This window comes from Anabrus simplex, chromosome 1 (genome assembly GCF_040414725.1).
Source record: "Anabrus simplex isolate iqAnaSimp1 chromosome 1, ASM4041472v1, whole genome shotgun sequence".
NCBI lineage: Eukaryota > Metazoa > Arthropoda > Insecta > Orthoptera > Tettigoniidae > Anabrus > Anabrus simplex.
In genome coordinates this window covers 828,975,470-828,999,865 of record NC_090265.1, presented here as the reverse complement: position 1 = coordinate 828,999,865, position 24,396 = coordinate 828,975,470, and the positions used below count along the sequence as shown (strand labels likewise).

The 24,396-nt window shown below is 38.2% G+C and overlaps 1 protein-coding gene across 1 annotated transcript in view; it reads right to left on the bottom strand.

Moving 5' to 3' along the window:
• Positions 1 to 24,396, bottom strand: part of LOC136857592 (voltage-dependent anion-selective channel) — a 108,310-nt gene that overhangs the window by 5,173 nt on the left and 78,741 nt on the right. The window contains exon 6 of the mRNA XM_067136374.2: positions 8,114 to 8,322. Within this exon, the coding sequence (XP_066992475.1) occupies positions 8,114 to 8,322 (209 nt within the window). The remainder of the gene's footprint in view (positions 1 to 8,113; positions 8,323 to 24,396) is intronic.

Below are 24,396 nucleotides of genomic sequence, written 5' to 3'. Positions count from 1 at the left end.
AATGCTTATGCCGAAATTCGCGATCTGACTCGTTCTCTGCGAGAATCCACCAAAATTCCCGATCTATTATTTTACGGCACGTTTCCTCCCATTTTTAAATCTTCCTTTCCAGCAATCGATTTCGTACTTCCCGGGTTAGGCTCAGGTATTCCTCCATGTCAGTTGGGTCCGTAAATCTTTGCCATCTTTTCCTATAATATTTTTAATACGGATATAATCTTTCAGGAGATCCGGCGTGCTGTCATACTGGGTGCCTTGGCGGCAGTGAACCCGCGACCGGACTGCATTCTTAGTCATTATCCGTCCAGGAGCCGTTTCCATCGCGGTCCGCAATTTGATGACGGTCCGGAATATTATTATTATTATTATTATTATTATTACTATTATGTGTTGCTGGAATGGCTGATGACAGGGAAAACCGGAGTATCCGGAGAAAAACCTGTCCCGCCTCCGTTTTGTCCAGCACGAATGCCACATGGAGTGACCGGGATTTGAACCACGGAACCCAGCTGTGAGAGGCCGGCGCGCTGCCGCCTGAGCAACGGAGGATCCTTATAAGTACATTAATAACAGTAAAATCAATTGGTCTCACCTCCTTCTACACCCCACCGCCGTTAAGTTTATTTACTGCCACCCCCCCCCCCCCCCCGAAAAAGAATTAAAAGGATGCTTGTTTCTTTATGTTTAAGGGAGAATCCAAACACCAATGTTCACGTCTATTACCTTCAGTTTTGAGATATAAGTATCCACATAAAAATAATTTACTTTTTTTCACCTCATTTCACAATAATCTCTCCTCCCCCTAAATGAATTTTCCCGCAAAAAAAATACTTGTTTCTTTAATAGTAAAAGATCTTCTAAATACCAATTATCACGACTCTAACTCCTTCGGTTTTTGATTTATGTGTCCTCATGAAAGGAATTCAACTCCTTTACACTCCCGCCCTCCAAGATGGTTTCCCCAACAAAACGCCTTTTTCTTTGTTTTTAAAGGAGAACCAAATACGAATTTTCACGTCTGTAACAACTTTAGTATTAGATGTATGTATTCTCATACAATTAAGTCAACTAATGTTTCAATTCTTCCCCCCCCCCCTTTCATTGGATTTTCCGAGAATACGTGTTTCTTTACTTTTAAAGCAGATTGCAAATATCAAATTTCACGTCTGTAACATCTCCATTTTTGAGATATCAGTAGCCTAATTAAAAGAATTCATCACCATTTTCAGTCACATTTACCCCCCCCCCCGGGCCCTCCACCCAAGTGGTATTTCCGAAAACTAAAAATACACTTTTCTTTATGTTTAATAGAGATAAAAAATACCATTTTTCACTTCTGTAACATGTTAAGTTTTTTAGATATCCGTAAAAATTCTCATGTTAAATTTTCACCCCTTTTGGGTTCCCCTTAAGTAGAGTTTCCAAAAACAAATAACCTATATTTCTTTACATTTACAGGAGATTTACACCCACTTTTTACGTCTGTAACATTTTACGATTCCAAGATATTCTGTAGATATAGTCTTTCAAAAAATTCACCCCAATTTGTCACTCCTGTTTAACCGCCATTAATTGGCTTTTCCAAAAACTAAAAAATACGTGTTTCTTTATTTTTGAAGGAAATCGCATATGCGAATTATCAGTTCTGTAATATCTTTCGTTTCTGAGATATGTGTATCCTCATTAAAGGCATTCAACCCATTTTTCACCCTTTTACACCCCTCCTATTAGGACTTACTGGAAACAAAAAATACGTGTTCCTTTATTTTTAGAGGAGATTCTAACCACCAATTTTTACATCTGTAAATTTTAAAGTTTTAAGATGTAGACACACTCATTTTAAAAAATTCACCCCCGTTTTCACCCCCCAATATTTGGATTTTCCAAAAACGAAAAAAATACCTGTTTCTTTACTTTTAAAGTAGATCCAAAATACCAATTTTCAGGTCTGTAATATCTTCAGGTTCTGAAATATAAGTATCCTCATGAAAGGCATTCAACCCATTATTCACCCTTTTACACCCTTCCTATTGGGATTTTCCGAAAACAAAAGAACACGTGTTTCTTTATTTTTAAAGGAGATTCTAAATACCAATTTTTACATCTATAAACTTAAAAAGTTTTGAGATATAGATACACTCATTTTAAAAAATCACCCCCTTTTCACCCCCCCCCATTAATTGTATTTTCCACAAACAAAAAATACGTGTTTACTTATTTTTAAAGGAGATCCCAAACACCAATTTTCAGGTCTGTAATATCTTCAGGTTCTGAAATATAAGTAGACTCATGAAATGCATTCGACCCCTTTTTCAACCTTTTCCACCCTTCCTATTAGAATTTTCCGAAAACAAAATATACGTGTTTCTTTATCTTTAATGGAGATTCTAAATACCTTTTTTACACCTATAACCTTTAAAAGTTTTGAGATATAGATACACTCATTTTAAAATATTACCCCTTTTTACCCCCCTTAATTGGTTTTGCAGAAACAAAAAAATACGTGTTTCTTTATTTTTAAAGGAGATCCCAAACACCAATTTTCAGGTCTATAATATCTTCAGTTGCTGAGATATAAGTAGCTTCATTAAAGGCATTCAACCCCTTTTTCACCCCTTTTCACACCTCCTATTGCGATTTTCCGAAAACAAAAAAATACGTGTTTCTTTATTTTTAATGAAGATTCTAAATACCAATTTTTACATCTGCAAACTTTAAAAGTTTGGAGATATAGATTCACTCATTTTAAAAATTCACCCCCTTTTCACCCTCCCATTAATTGGATTTTCCAAAAACAAAAAAATACGTGTTTCTTTATTTTTAAAAGAGATCAAAAGTACCAATTTTCAGGTCTGTAATATCTTCAGTTTCTGAGATATAACTACCGGTATCCTGATTAAAGGCATTGAACACATTTTCCCCCATTTTCACCCCTCCTATTGGGATTTTCTGAAAACAAAAAAATACGTGTTTCCTTATTTTCAAAGAAGATTCTAAATACCAATTTTTACATTTGTAAACTTTTAAAGTTTTGAGATATAGGTGCACTCATTTTAAAACTTCACCCCCCCCTTTTCACCCCCTTAGCAACGGAATATCCAAAAATCCTCTCTTAGCGAGCACCTACATCTTAATATGAATGTATCCCCAAAATTTCATTTCATTATGTCCAGTAGTTTTGGCTCGGCGATGATGAATCAGTCAGTCAGTCAGGACAAGCTATTTTATATATATATATATATATATATATATATATATATATATATATATATATATATGACGTGCTGAGAACCAAACTGAATTAAGTGCCAAATTGTAACATTTTCTTGTGTAAAATACCGCATCCGGCCTTAGCCTAATTTAAATTCGTTCCAAATTTTTGCGCTAAAATTTAAATTAGATGACAGTATATCAGTCTACTGGGAGATAGCGGGCAGATGAAGATTTTACTACAACTTGGGGTAATTTACCGCACTGTGGGATGTGTGTCTAAATAAGCATGTGCCAGTCCCGAAGTCTTAAGTGCATGGTTGGAATTCAAGCTGAGTGATATAATCGACAGCCATGGCAGGTAAAATAACATTTAAAAAAAATCTACTCATCTTGTGATTGTATAAACAAATTTTTAGATTTTTAGGCGTTTAGAAGCAGACAATAAAGAGTGGGAGATGTACCCCGGGAGTGTTGATTGTGTGGAAGTAGGAGAGAGAGAGACTGGTTTCAGCAAAAAATTGGATTAAGACAAGGAAGTGCTTGTCAGCTTTGTTCTTCATTGCAGTAATGGACAAGATGATGACAAAAGTGACAAGGAAAACTGGGGAAGAAAATATGAAAGTGAGGATATTCGCAGGTTGCCTGTTAGTCTGGGGAGAAAAGGAAGAGGATATCAAGGAACAGTGAGATGCATGGGAAGATGAGGTTGAAATATATGGAATGAAATTTAATGCCAGAAAGAGCAAATTAGTGATCACAATTTAAAAAAGGAGAGACCTATGAGAACGATAATGCTTGGGAGGAGAATACCGTATAATCCCAAATACCACCCGCCACCGAATAAGACCTGCACCCTAAATTTGAGAGGCAAAATACAGAAAAAAATTAAAAATAAAGTAGCTTACATACCCGTTTGAATTTATATGTATGGTATATTTGAAGAAAATTAAACAGCTTACAATTAATAAAATCATCACAAAAATCGTAAATAAAATCAGTCCAATACTAAGATCGTTCACAATTCACCGTCCTCTGAAGTTTCACCATAGGAACTTCCGTCGCTGGCATCTTTCCACAAATAGTCCACACTGAATTTGAAATTCCACATTTCTTAAAGATTTTGGACACTAGAACATTGGAAATGCGCGCCCATGCAGTCTTGATCCAGCTGCATATTAGTCTCACTTCAGGCCTCTTCACTCATCCGGTTGGTGTTAACGCGTGATCACCATCAGACATCCATTCAGTGTACAACTGTTTCATTGCAGATTTGAAAGGCCAGTTCACGCACACATCCAACGGCTGTAGAATAGAAGAGAGTCCTCCGGGAATTATCAGAAGATCGTTTTTTTTCCTTTCCTCATCATTACCTTTTATGGCGTCAGTTGTATGTCCTCTGTAACTGTCCAACACAAGCACGTTTCGTTTTTGTAACAAAGCTCCTGGGCGACGTTGCCGAACGCACATCACCCACTCCTCAACTAACGCACTGACCATCCAGCCGGACTCGTGTTCTAACAACACCGGACGGCAAGTTTCCTTTCGGAAGTGTCTTCCTCTTCAGACCCACATATGGAGGAGTTTGGTTCCATCCGCTAAAATGCACAACATTACCGTGCATCGTTGCTTTTCGTTACCACCTGTTCTGGTGATTACACTTTTAGAACCCTTCATATCCACTGTATTTTCCAACGGCATTTCAAAATAGACAGGTGTCTGGTCAGCATTCCCAATTTGCGACAGCAAATAAGAATTTTGCTTCCTCAAATGAATAATGAGACTCTGAAAGGCCGTTACATTTTTCTTCATATGCCCCAGGGACACAGTGAAATAAGACTTACGTCTCCGATTGCACAATCGCTTTCTCCGATAAAAGTTCCGGGTCCAACTGCGGCTTGCAGAAAACCCTGTGTTTTGAGTTCTTTTGAGATCTCCAGTCCTTTCAATTGACACATTCCACCAGAAACACCATATCCTAACTCACGTTTTTCTATCACAAATTCGTGGAGTCGTTCTTCAATTTCCGGAAACACTGCACCCCGCCCGCGGAACGCTCTGCGATCACCGTTACTTATTAGAAGTTTTTCCTTCTTCCGCCAATAACAAATACACGATTCATCAATACAGTTCTTTTTGCCAACAGCACGATTTCCGAATATTTCAGCTTCGCGTACAACTTTTAAGTTTCTCACGCACAGTAAACGACCACAGACGCCATTTTGAATCTATCGCTTACTATCGAGACAGCACTTTCACGGGACAGATACGGAAGATTCTGAAGTGCGATACGGACCATGAAGCTGATTTTATGTAAACAGATACAGAACGCGAATGTGAGCGAGGTGGACTTCTGTAACCAACAGTCTCGACTCTCGCAAAGAAAGATATCCTGCGAGATAAGCTATTTGCGCACCCAGCATGCCAGCAACACTTGTGAAACGAATGACGATCGAGCATCCGCAGCAGCGGCTTTCATATTTACAGCGTATTTACCCATATTCTTTGATTTACCGTGTTTCATTACCTTACACTTCGCGCTTACATGCCACTGTAACCGCACTGAGAAAAAAATCAATATTGTTTTCTAGAATGCAACTAAAACACCATAAGACCTGAATGCCCATTTACATGTGGTATATTGAGTACAGTAACCGTACTCAAATCTATTTCAATACTCCATGTAAACATAGTAAATATTTACAAGAATGAACGGTTTGAATACGACCCGCACCCAAGATTTAGAACCAATATTTTTGGGGGAAAAGTGAGAGTGGTATTCGGGATTATACGGTAGCTTAGGAGGGTAGAAAGTTTCAAGTACCTGGGAAGTATCCGAAGAAAGTGGAAAAAATAAGGAAATAAACGTGGAAGACAAACAGGAGCATTCCTGGAAAGTGTCAAAGCAAGGACGTCCCTCAGAGAAGCAAAAGAGCGAGTGATATACAGAATGTACTATGTACCTGTTCTGACATATGCAGCAGAAACTTGGGTAATGAGGCAGAGAGCTATTATTAGGGTATAGGCAAGTGAAATGAAATTTCTGAGAAGCAGAATAGGAGTGACAAGAATGGACACGATGAGAAATGGGAAGGTTAGAGATATAATAAAAGAAGAGCCAGTACAGAACAGGATAGAGGCACCTAGATTTAGATGGTACAGACACATGAAGAGAATGACAGGAAAGGATACCCAGAAGGATGTATGAAATGGAGATAGCAGGAAAAGACCAAGAAACAGGTGAATAAAACTAGTGGAAGTGTGTACAGAGAAGAGAGGACGAGGGCATAAGTGAAGAGGAGGTGGTGGTGATTATTGTTTTAAGATGATTGATTACTGTTTTAAGAGGAAGTAGAACTAGGCAACCATCCTCTATATAACTCTAATCAGAGAGAAAAGAATAGAAGGGATCAGACACATCGAAATATGAAGACATTGGTGAAAGAAAGACAAGGGCCACGAAGGGCATGAAAATGAAAGACTCGCTAGGCCTCAGGAACCTAATACTGTCGGGGTCGGAAAAGAACAAGAGTCTACCAAAGAGGTTGGATAGGATAAATGCAAGTGAGGAGCCTGGCACAAGTGGACACAATGCCAGGGCTCAGCTGAGTGCCCCGTAGATGCCAACCCACGCTCCCCAGTTAGTCGCCTCTTACGGCAGACTGGCGAATCTGTGGGTGGAAGGAAGACGAGGAGATGGAGAGGCTTATGTTCCGAGCAGACCTGGCAAACAGCTGGAAATTGCATATGATTTTGATGACGATATAGGAGTGCTACTAAATTAAAACAGTGTGTTGCATGTTACCTAGACAGTCAGGGTGGCATTTCAAAATCCCTGGGTGCATGATTAAATACCCATGGAGAGAGCTGGGAGTGAATGTGTTAAGTTATGGTAGCAACTTTTACCAAGCTATCTAATGATTCTATTAAATTTCCCACCTCCACTGTGGCTTTGGCCAAGGATTTTAAACTTCAGACTCTCCTGTTCAGAACACTTTCCTCCAGTCTTCAGGAGCCCAGTTTTTATGAACCTTTGCCCACTGCAGCCTCTTGCGTTTATTAATTGGCCTAAGGAGTGGTTTCTTGGCTGCTATTCTCCATACATCCAGTTGTCCTTATAGGTCTCCGAGCAAAACTGACAGCAATAACCTCATCAGCTGTTCAGTGGAAAATAAGAGGATTCCTGAGGGTATCACACCCACTGTAAATCACAGGAAGGTCTGTTACGATGTAGGGTTGTTTTTCATTCAATGGAATTTGAAAAGTTTGTAGAATCACTAGAAAATATGATAAAAATAGCAACCAAACCGTATTAAGCAGGCACGTTCTTGAAAAAGGAAAAATTGGTGGGTGTAATTTATGTTGCAACAGGCGAAAGACCCAAAGCACACATCCAAATGACGAAGAGGTTATCTGTTCATAACAATAAAAAAGAGAGCTGTGTGCAACTGAATGGTCACCAGAATCACCTGATCCTGACCCCATTGAAATCTTAAGGAAAGAACCAGATCAGAGTGTGCGGAAGGATTGACCACATTTCTGAGAATAGATGTTGGTATATCCTTCTCAGTACTTCGACAACAATGAAGCAAGTGTTTATAATAAACTGCTGCAGAGAATGCCAAGAATAGTAAAGAAGTTAACAGTGAAGGGAGAATTTTTCAATGAAAAGAAATTCTAGGCAAGCATTTTTGCTAACTACGTGTGCAAATATCTGTTCTGTTTGAAATGTAATAAAGTAACAAGCATAGAACTTACAATTTTGTAGGTCTGTCAATTTTCACATCATTTTCCTGAGATTTTCTAACAAATTAACTTTTTCAAAAATGTTTGATTTGCAACATATATATTTACTATGAACCAACATTTACAAGGAGTAGCTTATTAAATAAATTATCCTTACCTTCACGTAGTTTCTGGGAATAACCTATACCAATTTGGCTGGCATTGTTAACCTTTGCCCTCACGGCCGAATCCCGATCAATGTCGTACTTGCAGCCAATACCAAATCTAGTTTCATTGCCGTCTGAAGACCATGCAATCTGAATGGCAGTCTGAAGCCACGAGCTTACTTTGTGGAAAATGGAACCTCCGAACTCCTGGCCGTTATCCCTGAGAAAAACAAAACATCATTGAAAGACATGAAACATTAAACAGTAGACTATTAACAGTGGAAAATAATTCACAGGATAAGGAACTAACGTTACTACTCACAACATACAGATACAATGGAGTGGCACACACACAAAAAAACCAACCCACCATGAAAAAAAAAAAGCTAATGCAAAGGTCTTTTTACCAATGAACGGATCTAGTCTTTTACAGCAGGTGCTGAAAATGACATTTTTCTGCTTCAATGCACTGTTGGGCACGTTGTCATAGACTTTATGCAACTCTGCAAAAGCAATTATAAAAATTTCATCACGAATGTTGTCCTTCAGGTCTTCTAATGTCGCTAGATTATTTGCATGCACTCTCCCTCCAGAATGCCCCACAAATAAGTCATAAGTACATAAGGTCTGGCGATCACAGTAGCTACAATCCCTTGCTGACAGTCCTTTTCTCTGCGAATCTTCTATGAATTAACGTGATTGACTCGAGAATGCGACAAGTCGCCCCATCCTGTTGAGACACATACGAGCATTCACGAGGCACCCACCGTGTATAAAATTCTTAAAAGATTCCCATATCCCTTTCAGTCCGGAGAGAAAACTGGCGGTGTGAATTTTTGTTTGTACGTCAAAAATTGACTAAAATGCTCTAACACATGTTTTAACAATTTATTTTACAAAATGAGAACTTTCAGCTAAAAAACAGAACCCACACAATTGTGCGTGTCAGGACTTGATTCACTACTTACAAAAAAATAAAAAATAAGAAACTTCAGCCCAGTACATGTGAATATACACATGTACATGATCAAATGTTCTATTTTACAGCGTGGTACAATGAATTTTTTAACAATTAAAATCTTATACATTACATTTCTCACGTAGAGTAAGGGTGGCGTGCACCAACCAAGAGTAAGTTCTACTTCCGTAGTAAAGTACTCTTGAAGTCAGCATTCGGCGACTTCCATACGAGAGTAAATTACTTCCGAAGTATTTTAGTCCTCTCAGATACTCCTGGACTAAATTACTACAAGAGTAAAATGTTGGAGAGCACCATCTTGTAGTATATTACTAAAGAAGTAAATAACGTACGAATATAGGTTAGAATTTACTCTCACGTCATGCATGGAGTAAGCTAAGTTAAGACTTGTTGACTAATGATAATATCGTGCCGTATATGGGAGGAAAGACGTTTCAAACGTGTTTATGGATTACTAAGATTATATTGACGATCTCGACGCAGTAAACGATGGGAAATGTAATAGTGCGTAGGCCTACAGTGCGTGAAAGGCGATAGCCGTGTAATGTGAACACGGCGAGTTTCAGGAACGTTTTTGGTCTTAGCAAGGAATCCTTTACTTTCCTTCTAAATCTACTTGGAGATCACTTACAGCTGAATTCTTGTCTTAATTTTGTTGTATCTCTAAAATTACAGTTGCTGTGTGCCCTACGAGTGTTTCGTACCGGAACATTTCAGTACGGTACAGTTGCCGGTGATCTAATTAACGTTTACCGCACAACTGCTAGCCGTATCTTTCATCGCGTAGTTAAAGCAGTAGTTGAGGCTAAGAGGGAGGTACGCCTGCAAATGATGATGATCGTTCGGAAAATAAAAGGATATTGTTCACGTTGGCAGGTTTCCACACGTCGTGGGTGCAATTGACTGTGACTGCGCGCATATTCCCATTTATTGCCCTCTCGGTGACAACGGTGAACTTTTCAGAAATCAGAAGAGGTTTTTTTTTTAAATTTGCTTAATGTCGCACCGGCACAGATAGGTCTTATGGCAACGATAGGGCAGGAAAGGCCTAGGGATTGGGAAGCGACCGTGGCCTTAAGGTAGGGCCTACAGACCCAGCATTTGCCTGGTGTGAAAATGGGAAAATTTCGCTGTGGATGTAGGCCATCTGTATGAAGAAACCGCCATCAGTTTTAATTTTTCCGCGTGTCCATGACTTTCTGCTTTGCTTTTAAGTCCTTCTACAGAATCTTAACTTGCTTTTCACTGCGTTTTCCGTCACTCGAAGCATTGAATTCTTTCGTCACGACTTTCCATGAATTTCCTTTCTTATCCAGCATCTTTATGTTGTGTTTCTTACACCTTATATCCTTTGCATAGATCGTCATTATCTCTATTAACAAGCATTTATCTTTTTCGCTTACGTTTTCCCCCCGTTTCCTAACGCACATAACCTTATCTATTTGGATTTCTTTAAAGAAGATACACGAACACAGCACTACTCCGCGAGTAACGAACGCTACTTCTGTAGTAGTAACTAAAAGAGTAAATTGTACTTCAACTGTCCGACGTTACTTCCGGAGTAAATAACTCCCATAGTAATTTACTACTGTAGTATGGACTTCTTTAGTAAACGCTACTTCCGTAGTAATTTACTCCAAGATGGTGCACGCCATCCTAAGAGTTCTGCCTTCACAGTCTTTTGGTGGCAGCACCCAGCACTCTTGCGTGCATTGCCTGCAGGGAAACCTAGCCCGCACACTTGTACGTATCAACATTCAAAACCTATTGGTATCACATGCAATGTTGCAAGTTCACAATTTACGTTCGCTAAACAATTTACACACTTCATTGATTATATTCTGATATTCAGTAGAGCTTCTAGATAAATATGAATGCAATAAATAAATATTTATTTTAGGCATTACTGCTTCCTGCCATCTTGCCGATGAACTGTATTTTAAAACTTTTTCTTGCCCCCTGGTGGTCAAGCGCTAAATAAAAACAATTGAAGTACATGCTACGTGTCCCACACAAGCAGTGCAGTCCGGTCTAACGCCAAGAAAACATCAAATAAGCTCAGAGATAAATAAAATACGAACCCGCACAATTGTGCATACACAGTCTGAAAGGGATACAAATATTGATGTTTACTGCTTTTTCTAAATATATGGGACCCACAATCTGACTTTCAAATCAACAAACACCAATTTTTTTTTTTTTTTTTTTTTTAGTAAAGAGATTCTTCATGAATCTTATAGGAAATGTTTGCTGATGACTATCTGATGTCCCAGAAGTTGACACGTACTGTTTGATGGAGCCAGGCTTCATCACTCATGAAATTCAGCAGTGGATCCAAAAATCCATTCAAAACTGAAGTAGCCATGTGCAGTAATTCACATGTTTAGCCTAGTCTTCAAGTTTTTGAACATGTCATTTTGTACGGCTTAACACAATATCATGCGAAACGTTCACCTGATACTACTACTACTACTGTGTCTACTTCTTAGGACTCTGGATCATTTGTGCTTTAATATCCATGATAACAGCAGGTGTATGAATAGACAGAGCTCAGTTCTCTTTTGCGTCAGCAACTGACCCAGTAGTATCCTCTATAGTACTGTGCACTGCCTTAGAAATGCTAAGAAACTTGTTTGCAAAAATATCTTTTAAGTTTTCTTAAATGAACCAGTAGACATGTACAACTCCATTAACGCAGTTCTTTGTTGAAGAGCATAAATCCCACTGAGCACTTCTCAAAGATATCCATAACACTTGAGCTAAAAAGGCAAAAGGATTTATGTAAATTTGATGAAAGGAACATGAACAGTCGTTCTTCACATGACAAAGCATGGCTCTTAGTGTCATCAGTAGTTTCATTTGTTGTTGTTTTAAGTGAAACTGATGACTGGGTTTTCCTATTAACTGAGGAGTGTGGTGAAATGTTATGACAATGCTTCACCTTTTCAGACAAACAACACACGTCTGTCCTTAAGACTGAGCTTAGGAATTTTCTATGTCTTCAAAATTCCTATCTGAGAATCCTTACTCACAATTTTGCTCCTGAATAAAGTAACCAAAGGGGGCACTGCAGCAAAACCCTATCTAAACACCTTCTTAGTGATAACCATCGAGTAGGCACATGCTTCAGAATTTTCATGATCTCTAGTTGTGTAAAGTCTGAAATTCCCTGAACTTTTCTTTCCTCTCTGCACTCCTTTCCAGATAATGAAATATATCAATTAGACTCATCTACATTTACGGGCAAGCATGCCACACTCTTCTCTGCAGCAAGATTAATTAGGTGACAAGAGCAGCCTGGAAAGTTGAGAGCTAAAGATTGGCAATGTTAGCTCCCTTCTAAATTAGGCACAGGGAGTAGACAACTCTGAATTTCATTGAGTTCAGGCCTAAAAAATTTTACAACCATATATCTTCAAGTCTCTTATCGCTGTCATCAGTAGAAGGAGAAAATGCATTCACCTGCAAATGTCATACAATTTTCACCCTTTCTTCCATGCACATTTCTGTGATGATATCCGCTAGTTTCATTCTAGCACACCCATATCGTTTAGAGATTTCCGAATCAGGAAACATTTTGCGAAACAAAGGTCCCGCGTGGTTGGCACAATTTACAGGCAGGTTATGTTCCATAATAAATGACAAATTATGCCTCGGCATTTGTCATTGGATTTACATCTTGGTTTTTACATGAAAAGTTCATGTTTCTGGTTTCTTTCTACACACTAGACACACTATGTTTTTTCATTTGCATATGTTTGAGTATATAATGTGAATTAACTGAGGGATGTTCCAAGTTATACATCAACACTGAAATGAAAATCATAACATATGTTTTTGAGTATATCGCGCTTCCTGCCATGCGCAACTGAAAAATCACACCTACATATAGTACAGAATGTGAACGTTGGTCCCTTCCTGGATTCGCTGAAACCCTTCCCTATAAGCACTTCTAAACACTGCATCATATTTATTTGACATTTTGGCCAACACAAATATTAAGACATACAACAGGAGCACTTATGCACGTCCTTCCCTGGGCAGATGTCTATGGTGTGCTACTTCTGAGGTTAGGTCACTCTCTCGAGACTTTCACTTCCTATAAAGCTATTTGAGTATTTGACCAAAGAGAATGAGTATTTGACCGTATTATGAACCAAAGAGCAGCAAAGGACTGGCCACCGTGCCCCATACTGCCATCCGACTTCGTTATTAGAACTACTATCAACCAGTCATACTCAAGCCATATATAGATAGAACAAGGAAACTTGCAGGAGTTTAAAATAACACAAAAATGATTGAAAATCAGGGGATCAGTCCTGACGAACAAGAGATCGGGAAGAACAATGAAAAACGAGTCTCCCGCTTAAATCGAGAGACTTGGCACGTGGGCGACGTTGATTATGATTTGTCTGACAGAAGTAAAGCTTTGAACAGATACTTGTGTTATTTGACAGGAACAGGCTACATGCCAGATGCTAGGTTTCACGCTTTCCCTAGACATGCAGATTGCCTATAAGCGTCAAATAGAAAGACCTGCATCAGGCAAGCGAAGTATGTCCTCAGACACCTCGGGCACTAAAAGCCATGCGATACTGAAATGGAGTATGGCTTTCAGTGCCGGGAGTGTCCGAGGACATGTTTGATTCGCCTTATGCAGGTCTTTCGATTTGACTCCCGTAGGTAACATGCACATCATGATGTGGATAAAATGACTACGAAGACTACAAATACACCGAGCTCCCGTGCCTGGGGAATTAAACAAGGATTGTTAAAATTCCCCACCCTGCCGGGAGTCGAACAATGGACTCCTGTGACCAAAGACCAGCATGCTGACCATTTGGCCATGGAGCCGAAGAGCCATGCGATAAATAAACTGCAATGACAGGCCAGTGTGAAGAGGGAGAAATAGTAATAGCGGGGCAAGAGTAAGCCTGAAAACACATGAACAATTTCTGCATCCTCATATATTTTTGTCTTCAAACAAACGAGTTCTCTCCTCCTCAATGCCAGATCTACGTCCATTTCTTCTCGGCCCCTGACAAGCTCAATTCTGTTTTCCAGCTTCATCAAAAGGGTGTTTACCTCCGTAGCGTAACTGTTAGCACTATTAGATGCCGTCCTCTGTGGACCAGGTTCGATTCCCGGTACTGCATGAAATTTAAGAATGGCATGAGGGCTGGTATGTGGTTGAAATGGTACATACAGCTCACCTCCATTGGGGGTGTGCCTGAAAAGAGCTGCACAACCTCAGGATGAGGACATAAATTTACTTTATCAAAAGGGTGTGCAGCAACACACTCAAATCCAGAATAATGCAACCCAAAAATAAAAATTACTACTCCTTTGAGTAAGCAGAAGGAACACTGAAAATTGAGGCAACATTTTTGAAATCAACAACTTGACAGATGAGTTTGAATACTTTCAATATTGACTCTTTCTTCAGACATGCTCAATGAAGAAATAAACTGTCTATATCCAAGTACAAACTGACTGACTTTTGAAAAATGTCCTCTCCAACATGCTGGATATGCAAATAAAGTGAACGAAATGAACATAAAATACTTGGGGTTGTAGCAGTCTTAACAAATAAGCTGCAGCATCTATGTAAAACAAACACTGCCTTTCCTGCTAAACTCTTTACAGTTACAACATTCTAAGGCAAAAGGTAACCCTTTTGATACATAGCTGCCAAACATTGTACACAAAGTAAAAGCAGACAGTCCAGGCATGCGTTTCTCCCCTTTTTTAATATCACACCTGCCAACTTTTCCAAATGACCTATCAGTAAAAACATCGCACGCCAAAATACATGGGAATCCAATGCACCAAAAGGTGGTAAAACATGACAAAATTGATGTATTTTCTTTATTTCAGATAATTATGAGTTCAACAGCATTAATATAGAACTATATGCAACAATGACATAGCGACAAAATATTTCACATCAGTAAAACTAACACAAATACCTTTAATATGCATCAATAAAATCTACTCACACAATATAATTTGTGTATACACTATCACATGCACATCTTAATTCTGATTTAACAGCTAAAGTTGTGGCTTGCTTTGCTTTTGTAACTAAATAGAATGTGTGTGTGCATAACATGCTTCAGAACTTATGGTCTTCAAAATGGAAATGGCAGCCAGAGTTCCATTGGACATCGATGACCTGAACTGTGTTCTGTTCTTAATCAATTAAAAATTTGTTCACACCCTGCATTATTATGTGATATGGTAAGAACAGACAGCACGAATCTAGAGATCCTATGTCCATCAGCTCTGCGAATAACAATTGTGCACATTTTGAATCCTTCGTAGCTTGGTTACTTACACACTAGGCAAGTCCTCTATCTGAAGAGCCACAAACTGGCTTTGGAGTTCATTCACAGTGTCATCTCACGTTTCATTTCCTCTTTTACACAAAATAACAGGAAACTTCTCCAAAAATAAACAGAAGAAAACTGTGCTCATTCAATGGCATCAAGTTAGCAACCTGAGCATGTTTTAGCACATCGTTCTTAAAAGGGAACTTGCTAATCATGTAGTCACAGGCTCCACAGAAATAGTTAGTGACGTGAAAAACAGCAATTTATCTTCACCTTGCAGCGCCTTAACCAAGTTTGAGGTTTGAATGCCAATTATTAATTCATCATCATCCCTCTGATTCTGGATTGGGTAATACTGGACATCAAGCAATGATGGGATAGTCACATGTAAAAAATAAAAAGTACAAAATGCCTTGTTTAGGTCAGAGAAAAGAAACAAAGAGCTTTTCTTCACGAGATGCACTGGGATTCACGTTTCTGAGAACAGGTGTTTCACATTTGGAAGAAGATGCCATTCTTTTGGCAGAAAATGAGGGAGGAGGATCACAAAATCTCTTCATTTTTTTGTCATCAGATCAACTGCGCCCTTCGGGAATATTACAAAATGATAAACTGGCAGAAATATTTGGAGCACACACTACCACCTCATCCTTAAAAAAAAATGAAAGAAGTGGATCACACTGATCTGTCTATACCTCTGGCTAGGGATAACCATCTTGTGCACACATGATTCAACAACTTCTTTTTTTCTTTTCCATGCAAACTTTGAAATTTCTGAAGATGTTCTATTCTTTTGGCACACTTCTGAAAGTAATAGAAAATATCACCAAGAATCTCAACAATTGTAACAGGTAAAGTTGCAGCAGCTTTTACAGCAGCTAATTAGATAGCAGCTGTAACCAATACCAAAAATATCTTGATGAGCTGCTTTCAAAACGGTTAGAACTTCATATTTCTGTCCAATCATAACAGGAGCATTGTCAGGACAGAATGCTAGACAGTTCTTGATTGACACTAATTCCAACTTCCGTCCAATCATAACAGGAGCATTGTCAGAACAGAATGCCAGACAGTTCTTGATTGACACTAATTCCAACTGCAACAATAACAACTTTCCTATGTTACGCCCTGTCAAATCCCCTTCGAATGGTGGTACCGATAAAACAGTACTTATAATACTTTCTACATCAGTACAACGTGATAAAATTTCGAACCTGTATCATTGCTTCCTTCTGTCGACAAATAAAACTCACTAGACTGTTAACAAGTAACAATATCCTGAGTTGCAGTATACACACCATTTCGTTTAGGAAACAGGTTTTTGTGCAACCACAATTTTTTTTTTGCAATTTCTGATGTAGGAAACATCTGTCTGAACAAAGCTCCTGAGTCAGTTGCACTCAATGGAATGTTGTGTTCCACTAAAAAAACAAGTAAACACTATAAACACTATGCCTTTGTTACACCGTAAACATAACCAGCTTTGAAAAAAAAAAACCCTCATTTTCTGATTTTCTTCCTCAGATTTCAAATTACCAAGATGTTTAACACACTTTACATGATTAGTCAAGTCATTTTTGCCACCATGTGCTATGTTAATATCACAAGAGCACACTGTACAAAAGGCAAATTTGTCACCTTTCTTTGATTTCAGTATACATGGGAAACTCAAAGAATAAGTTTCCCTCTTGTTACCGAGGTAACGTTTTTAGCCTTCTCCATTCATGTTTTGGAGTGGCTATCGCTGTAGAAATTGTCACATTATGCTCATCTTTTAAACTTTCTTTCTACGACTACTTCTAAGTTACAGGAAACATACTCCTAACTTATTACTTTGACTTGCCTAATACTCTCTGTTCCATTTAATTTCAAGAACTGTCTGTGTTTCGCGTATTCTGTGCCAAACAGTGGTAAACTAGTGTCTGCCTTCTGCGCAATCGAACCCAGCTCTAGCCGTGCCTATGTCGCTGGCCAATCAGGGCTAGCGAGGACTGTTACGTAATGAACTTCTCTCTCTGGCTGGTAGCGGCCCGTTGTCTGTTGGAAGTTATCATGGCGATCAGAAGCCAACTTCATTGTGGCTCTACGCTAGCAATCTGTGTAGCCATGGATTTCGGATAAAACCGTTCATGTGCGAGGATGTTATTCATCCTCAAGAACTTTATTTATATTTAGAATTGGTTTGGGCTTCCTACTAGTGGATTAAGTACGACTACGGTGAATAAATTTGTGAGTATGTAAACAACGCGTCTCCAGAACATGGAAGCTACATTGGAACTGTAAGTTACATTTTCATGCATCAAATCTTCATCATCAATGGGCCTACGACTTCAAATAATCTTCCTCTTCGTAAATTTTCCAAACTTTAAGCGGTGCTTTGGAAATCATCGGATGCTTGAAATTAATGTAATCATTTAAAAAAGAAAAGGAAAGAACACGGGTTTCTCATTTGTAATTTTCTAAAAGCTTGCTCCCAAAATTTTTACTATTGTTATTTTATATTTAAAGGTAATGTTACAGTTGTTGAAGATTCTTGTTGATATTTTGTATTACTTTGAGAAGTGTGCCAAAAGAAAAGAACTACTTCAGAAATTTCAAAGTATGCATGGAAAAGAAAAATAAGCAACAAACACAATTCACGTTACTCCACAATTACATAACCTCAGCTTCGCAATACGTGGCAATAAATATGAAGCAAATTAAGCGACAAACATAATTAAGGACAGTTTTTTTCAACAAAACTCGCTCATTGCAAAAACGGGGTGGATTGAGTTATATACAGGACGTGAATGTTAGGCCACTTGGCTTTCATGTCCTTAAACTGGTTTTAGCAAAAGTTGTTTGTCATCACAACAAGCCGCTAAATCTGGGTAGTTTTCCCAAAACTCGCTCATTACAGCAAACGCCGCTAGACTGCTGGATATTTTGCTGACATGTAAGATTCCATTGTTTTTTAATGTATGAATGTTGGTATCCCTAGCAGCCAAGTTTTGTTTTTAATACCTCTACACTTTTCTGTCCATTGTGTTTGGTTGTGAACGGAGAACAAAGTATCTGTTGTGATATCTAGCTAGTGGTTGTGAATAACATAATGTGTGAAGAATATTCAGTGTCAGTAAAAACTGTTGAAAGAGGGAGGAAGAACAGAAGAAAGAACATTAAGGTTAAAACCAGGAGATACCGCGAGGAGAGTGCAGGGCCACTGGATGTCCCATGTGCACATTTATCAAGGGATTATACCACAATCGGAGGACCAACTTACGAAGAACTGGATGGTAAGTACAACTACCTTCACAGTCAAATTATCGCATTAAAATTAACTGTAGATGGACATATTACACTACTACCGGTGATTAATTCCACCATTCGTTGCACATTTCAGATTTCCAAAAACCCCTTTATATGAATGAATCTAAAGCTGTTCAAGATGCTCATCTTCTTAAATTCATGGAAGTTAGAAAACCTGCAAGAAGAAATAGGGACTCTGACAATGGCAGTAGATTCAACACTGTAACCATTAAGTACTTAATTAGAAAGACAGATGCCAGGTAGTTTGCGCGCCTTCATTTCAGAACATCACAGGGGCATCACGTGATAGACTTGCACGCATTACGCGGTTCTTTCTAAGAACTGGAGAGAATCCTGGGGGTTCTCGTGTTACGGAAGAAGACAAGGAAACTACGGACGCAGTTATTCATCACATATTGAAATATAAGTGTAGGCAAAGCCACTATAGTTGCAATAAGTGCACACGAGCGTATTTGCCTCCGGACCTTAATATCAATAAAATGTACATTCAGTTCTGCGAAGAAAGAGCTTTAGGAGGGAAATCAAAATGTTCAGTCTCAAAGTACAAACAAATTTTCTATACGAAATTCAATTTAGGTTTTGAATCCACACTTTCATACATGTTCGACGTGTAAAGAACTTTTATTGATAATTAAAGATACAAAAAATGACGTAAGGAACAAGGCTCGTATTGATTATAAATTACACAAAGTACGAGCTAATAAAATTTTTGCCATACTTAAAGAAAAGGATGATAGTCATGTTGATGTTATACTTGACATGCAACAAAATCAACCCATTCCTAAAGTATCTATAGGGGAAGCATTTTACCTGATACAAGCATGGTTATACAATCTTTGTGTCATGACAAGTGAAAAGCGACTGGACAAAAGTAAAGTTTTCTTTGATACGTGGTTGGAGACAGAAGGGAGTCGTGGAGCGAATGAAATAGCTTTGGGTGTAAAAGACTATCTTGAGCATTTAGAAAATAATCTTCACAAGGAAGGGGCTAGATATAAAAAACTCAGGCTATTTTCAGACTCGTGTGTATCCCAAAATAAGAATAGTATTTTATTAGCAGCTGTGGCACGTTTCCTCGAAGTCTGAAGTTTTCACATCAGTTGAGCATTATTCTCCCATTCAAGGTCATAGCTTTTCGCCACCAGATCGAGTGTTCGGGAACGTAGAGAAAAAATACAGAGAGAAAGAAGAGATTATATAGCCTATGGAGTATCATAGCCTACTCAGTGATCACGGCCAAGTGAGAATACTGCAAAAAGATTGGAACATCTATGATATGAAGGCAAAATCAAGAAAGATTTTGAAAGGGAAACTACCTTTCAACACGAAAACCTGCATCATTCAATACAGGAAACACGAAAACTTCAAGGTACAAGTCACTGTTCGATACACATACAGTGGTGAATCAACCATTGTAGAAATACTCAAAGGAAAGATTTCCTTCAAAGAAATGGACTTGGCTCCAAAAATGGAAATAGTAAATCACGTTAGTAAGGAAAAGAGTCAAGATAGGGCAAAATTAATGAAATTCATACAAATACCTGGGGAAGCTAAGGAGTTCTATGAAGCGGTTCTTAAGGGAAAACAATCCAAGAACAAGCTGAATGTAAGTGATATGATGGAGGATACAGAAGTTGGGGAAACTGAATGAGAAATAAAGAGGTCTAGTCAATAAAGACAGAGATTCATTAATTTTATGTCTGTTAAATTTTGAAACACTGGTATCGTATATACAACTACCACTACCATTCTTCATTTATAGTATTGTGATAATGTCTGTGTGTAAATTTTGACATTTTATGTTTTTTAAATTTGTTTTATATGTGCTGTGGAGGAAATTTTTACTCAATAGGATTATGCAATGAGCGAGTTTTGAAAAACAAAAAACGAACATTTCACCCTACCTTTTTTGTAAAAACTATTCAAATTTGTGCTTTTGGCTATACTTATATCAGATTGTAACTAACAAATAATAAACTGTTTAAGATGTAATTTGACAGATTATCCTTTTTACTCTATTGTCTAACCAGTTTTTTGTCTCTCCTGAAAAAATTATGATTTTGCAAGGAGCAAGTTTTGAAAAAACGGTCCTCAATTCACGTTTTATTCGTAACTATAACATGACCTATGCTTTGTATTTCGTGAAGAACAAAACTACTTTTTATACAGTTAGCTTTAACAGATTGCAGAGACTAACTAATAAATTTACTGTAGAAAGAAATATTAATGATTTACTGTAAACCGGGGTTACTTTGTGACTGCATGGGTTACTTTGTGACAGGCGCGCGCCAATTAATTACTTTGTATTTCGCGGGATAACCATGGGTGGTCTGACAATGAACAGCACAGGTTTTCACTCCTCAATAATGCTGCTACCCATATGTACAATGTCATGTTCTTAAGTGTTGGACTGTTGGCGGCAGAGAAGTCGTTTGCTACGTGGTATTGTATTGTACTGAGTGTGTACTTCGTGAATAGCAGGAAACTTTTGCCTGTGACAGAAAACGTTAATAAGATACACAAATCAAGGTTAGTGGAACTCGTAATTTCATGTTTCCTGATAAATATGCACTATTCTCACGTCACTTTGATCTTTTTTTCAGTTAATTGTGTTAAAAATAAAAACGAGAGGTTTAAGGGGTAACTTTGTGACAGCAATGTCTCTGTCATAAAGTAACCCCAGTGTTCCGAAATTGTCTTTCCTAATACTATTGTCAATTTTTCCTCTTGTTAGGGTGATACATTAAATACAAAATACCTAGAATATACAAAAAGATTGGGTCTCGACCGTACAGGAATTATAGTGACGAAACCTTGGCTGCAGCTCTTCGGGATATCAGGAACAAGAAATTTTCCATTCGCGAAGCTGCTGAAAGGTGTGCAATATAAATCTGAATTTGAAATATGTTGCAAAATAACATTTTAATTAATATTTAATTAGAATGTAATTCACAATTTAACTTTGTGTAGGTACCAAATACACCGGAACACACTGTGGCTGAAACAAAGGAAAACATGAAGGTATTCCTGGTCATCCGATAGTTTTCTCAAGTGAAGAAGAGGAATTGTTTGTTGCTCACGGCATAGCTTTGTCTGGATATGGGTTTCCAATAACATCATTTGATTTGCGGTGCATTGTTAAAGCATATCTAGACTGTATAGGCCGTACAGTTCAATTGTTTTAAGAACAATTTGCCAGGAACGGACTGGCTTCAATCGTTCTTGGCTCGTCATAAAGTTCTGACTCAAAGAATGTCGCAAAACATTTCAACAGCACGTGATGCAACAGATGAAGTAGTTGTGAATTCATTCTTCGACAATTTGGAAAGAGAACTAAGGGGAATTCGCAGTGAAAACATTTGGAACTATGAAGAAACCAACCTAGTGGATGACCCAGGTTCTTTTAAAATTATCACTAAACGAGGAACTAAGTACCCTGAGAAAATTCTCAATTTGACAAAAGCATGCACATCCTTAATGTTCTGTGGCAATGCAGAAGGTGAACTTGCTCCGGTTTATGTGAATTATAAATCAAAGAATTTGTGGAGTACTTGGACTGAAGGTGGTCCAACAGGTGCAAGGTACAACTACACAAACTCCGGATGGTTCGATCACAGTGTACTTCAAGACTGCTTCCTTAATCTCATGCTTCCCATACTGAACCGTCAGGAAGGACAAAAAGTGTTAATTGGTGACAACTTCGCTTTATAGCATTACCACCAAATTCTACCCACTTGCTGCAGCCACAGGACGTTGCGTTCTTCACACCTATGATAAGAATCTGGTGAAACATTTTAGCAGAGTGGAAAGAATCTGGGGTCGGAATACGATGTTCCACTATCCCAAAGCAAGAATTTCCACCTCTCGGAAAGTTACTAATTGAGAAACTGCATGAAAATGGTCAAAATAATCTACGTTCTGGATTCAGAAAATGTGGTATTTGCCCTCTGAACAGGGAAGAAGTGCTTAAGCGTCTCTATAATAAGGCAATAAATGTCGAAGGTCGCGCTGTGAAAGAAGCTATAAGCAACAGCTTCATTGAGCACCTGAATCACAAAAGGGTTGAGCTAACAACTAAAGGCTGAAGGAAGAGAAGACGCATTGCCACCTGGAAGAGGTATCACAACTTCAGACTTCGATTTTGACACTGAACATGAGATTCCTAGCTGTAGTAGCACCAATGGGAACTGTCTGTCAAAGAACAGGAAAGACACCCGAAGGGAGGATTCAAGTGGAAGTGACGATGCTATTCACAATGAATCAAAAGACAGTTCAGTGCATGAAGAAGAATCTAATTCTGACTCTGAAGAACTCCGTATTTGTGCGAATCGTACTTTCCAGGCCGAGGATAAGACTGTTGGAACACATGTAATTGTACTTTTCGAAGGCAAGTACTATCCAGGAATTGTGACAAAAGTATGCAAGCGAGGAGCAATTGTGAGTGCAATGGAAATCACTGGGAAACACTGGAAATGGCCGGATATCAAGGATGAAATATGGTGTAAAATAAACCCACCCATACAGAGGGGAAAACGTGAAATCTATGACATTCCGGAACAAACAAATCTCAGCAGAGAGTAAAATGTTTGTACGCTATTCCCTTTTGAACAATGCCAATTTTTCACGTGTTAATATCTGACGGTATAATAAATTTAAATTTTATGTATTAACATGTTTATGAATGAAATTCCCCATTTTTTAATTAGTCCAATTCTTAAGTAACCACATAATGGGGGTAACATTGTGACATCTGCACCCAAACATGGATGTATAATGGTAAGAAGACTGTGTCACAAAGGAACCCCACCTAACCGGGTAACATTGTGGCACTTTTTGAAATACTGAGTGATTAAGGGCAAATATGGATTTAAATATTATTGCTAAACATAAATAAAGGACGGATGAATAAGATAATATAGGAAAAACCTTAAAATATAATTATATTATTCAGATTATATTGAAGAAATCATCAAAACTGTCACAAAGTAACCCCAGTTTACGGTATTTCAAAATATTTGAGTGTGATTTGATAGAATCTGACATTCTTTCAAGAACAAAACATGCCATTCTATTTTAATTACGTTGTTTCTTTTTCAGGTGTAATACGTTACCATGTTTTCTCTTTCAGGTAGTTTGTAAATTTATTTACACTTAAAGTAGCTTCAGCAGACTGCGGAGACTAACAGTAATAAATTTACTGTAGAAAGAAAACCTTTACTTACACCACAAAAGTGACTATCCAAAAAGGATAAGAACGAATCAGTGAAAATAACAAGAGTCAGTCTCTTTCAACATGAACGAATCTATATCGACGACTGGGATACAGGACGCATCTCGTATTCCCAGGCAAAGACTAACGATCGGATGAATATAAATAAGAGCGATGTATAGAATATTCACTGGTCACACATCGTCTATCAGCAGCGTGCAGAAGCTTGTTCTGGCGCAAATTTTAAGATCTTGGTACGTAAAATTGTAAAATATTACAGTTCATCCGTAATACTATGCATATCTTGAAATTAAGTATTTTATTGAAATTTTATGGTCAAACCATAAAAGTTGGCAGGTTTGTAATAATAATACTTTGTGATCTGTGGCATCTGCCCCCCCCCCCCCCCCCCCGGTCCTCCTCCCAAATACAAACACCACCTGAAAAATTTACTGCAAGTTTGTA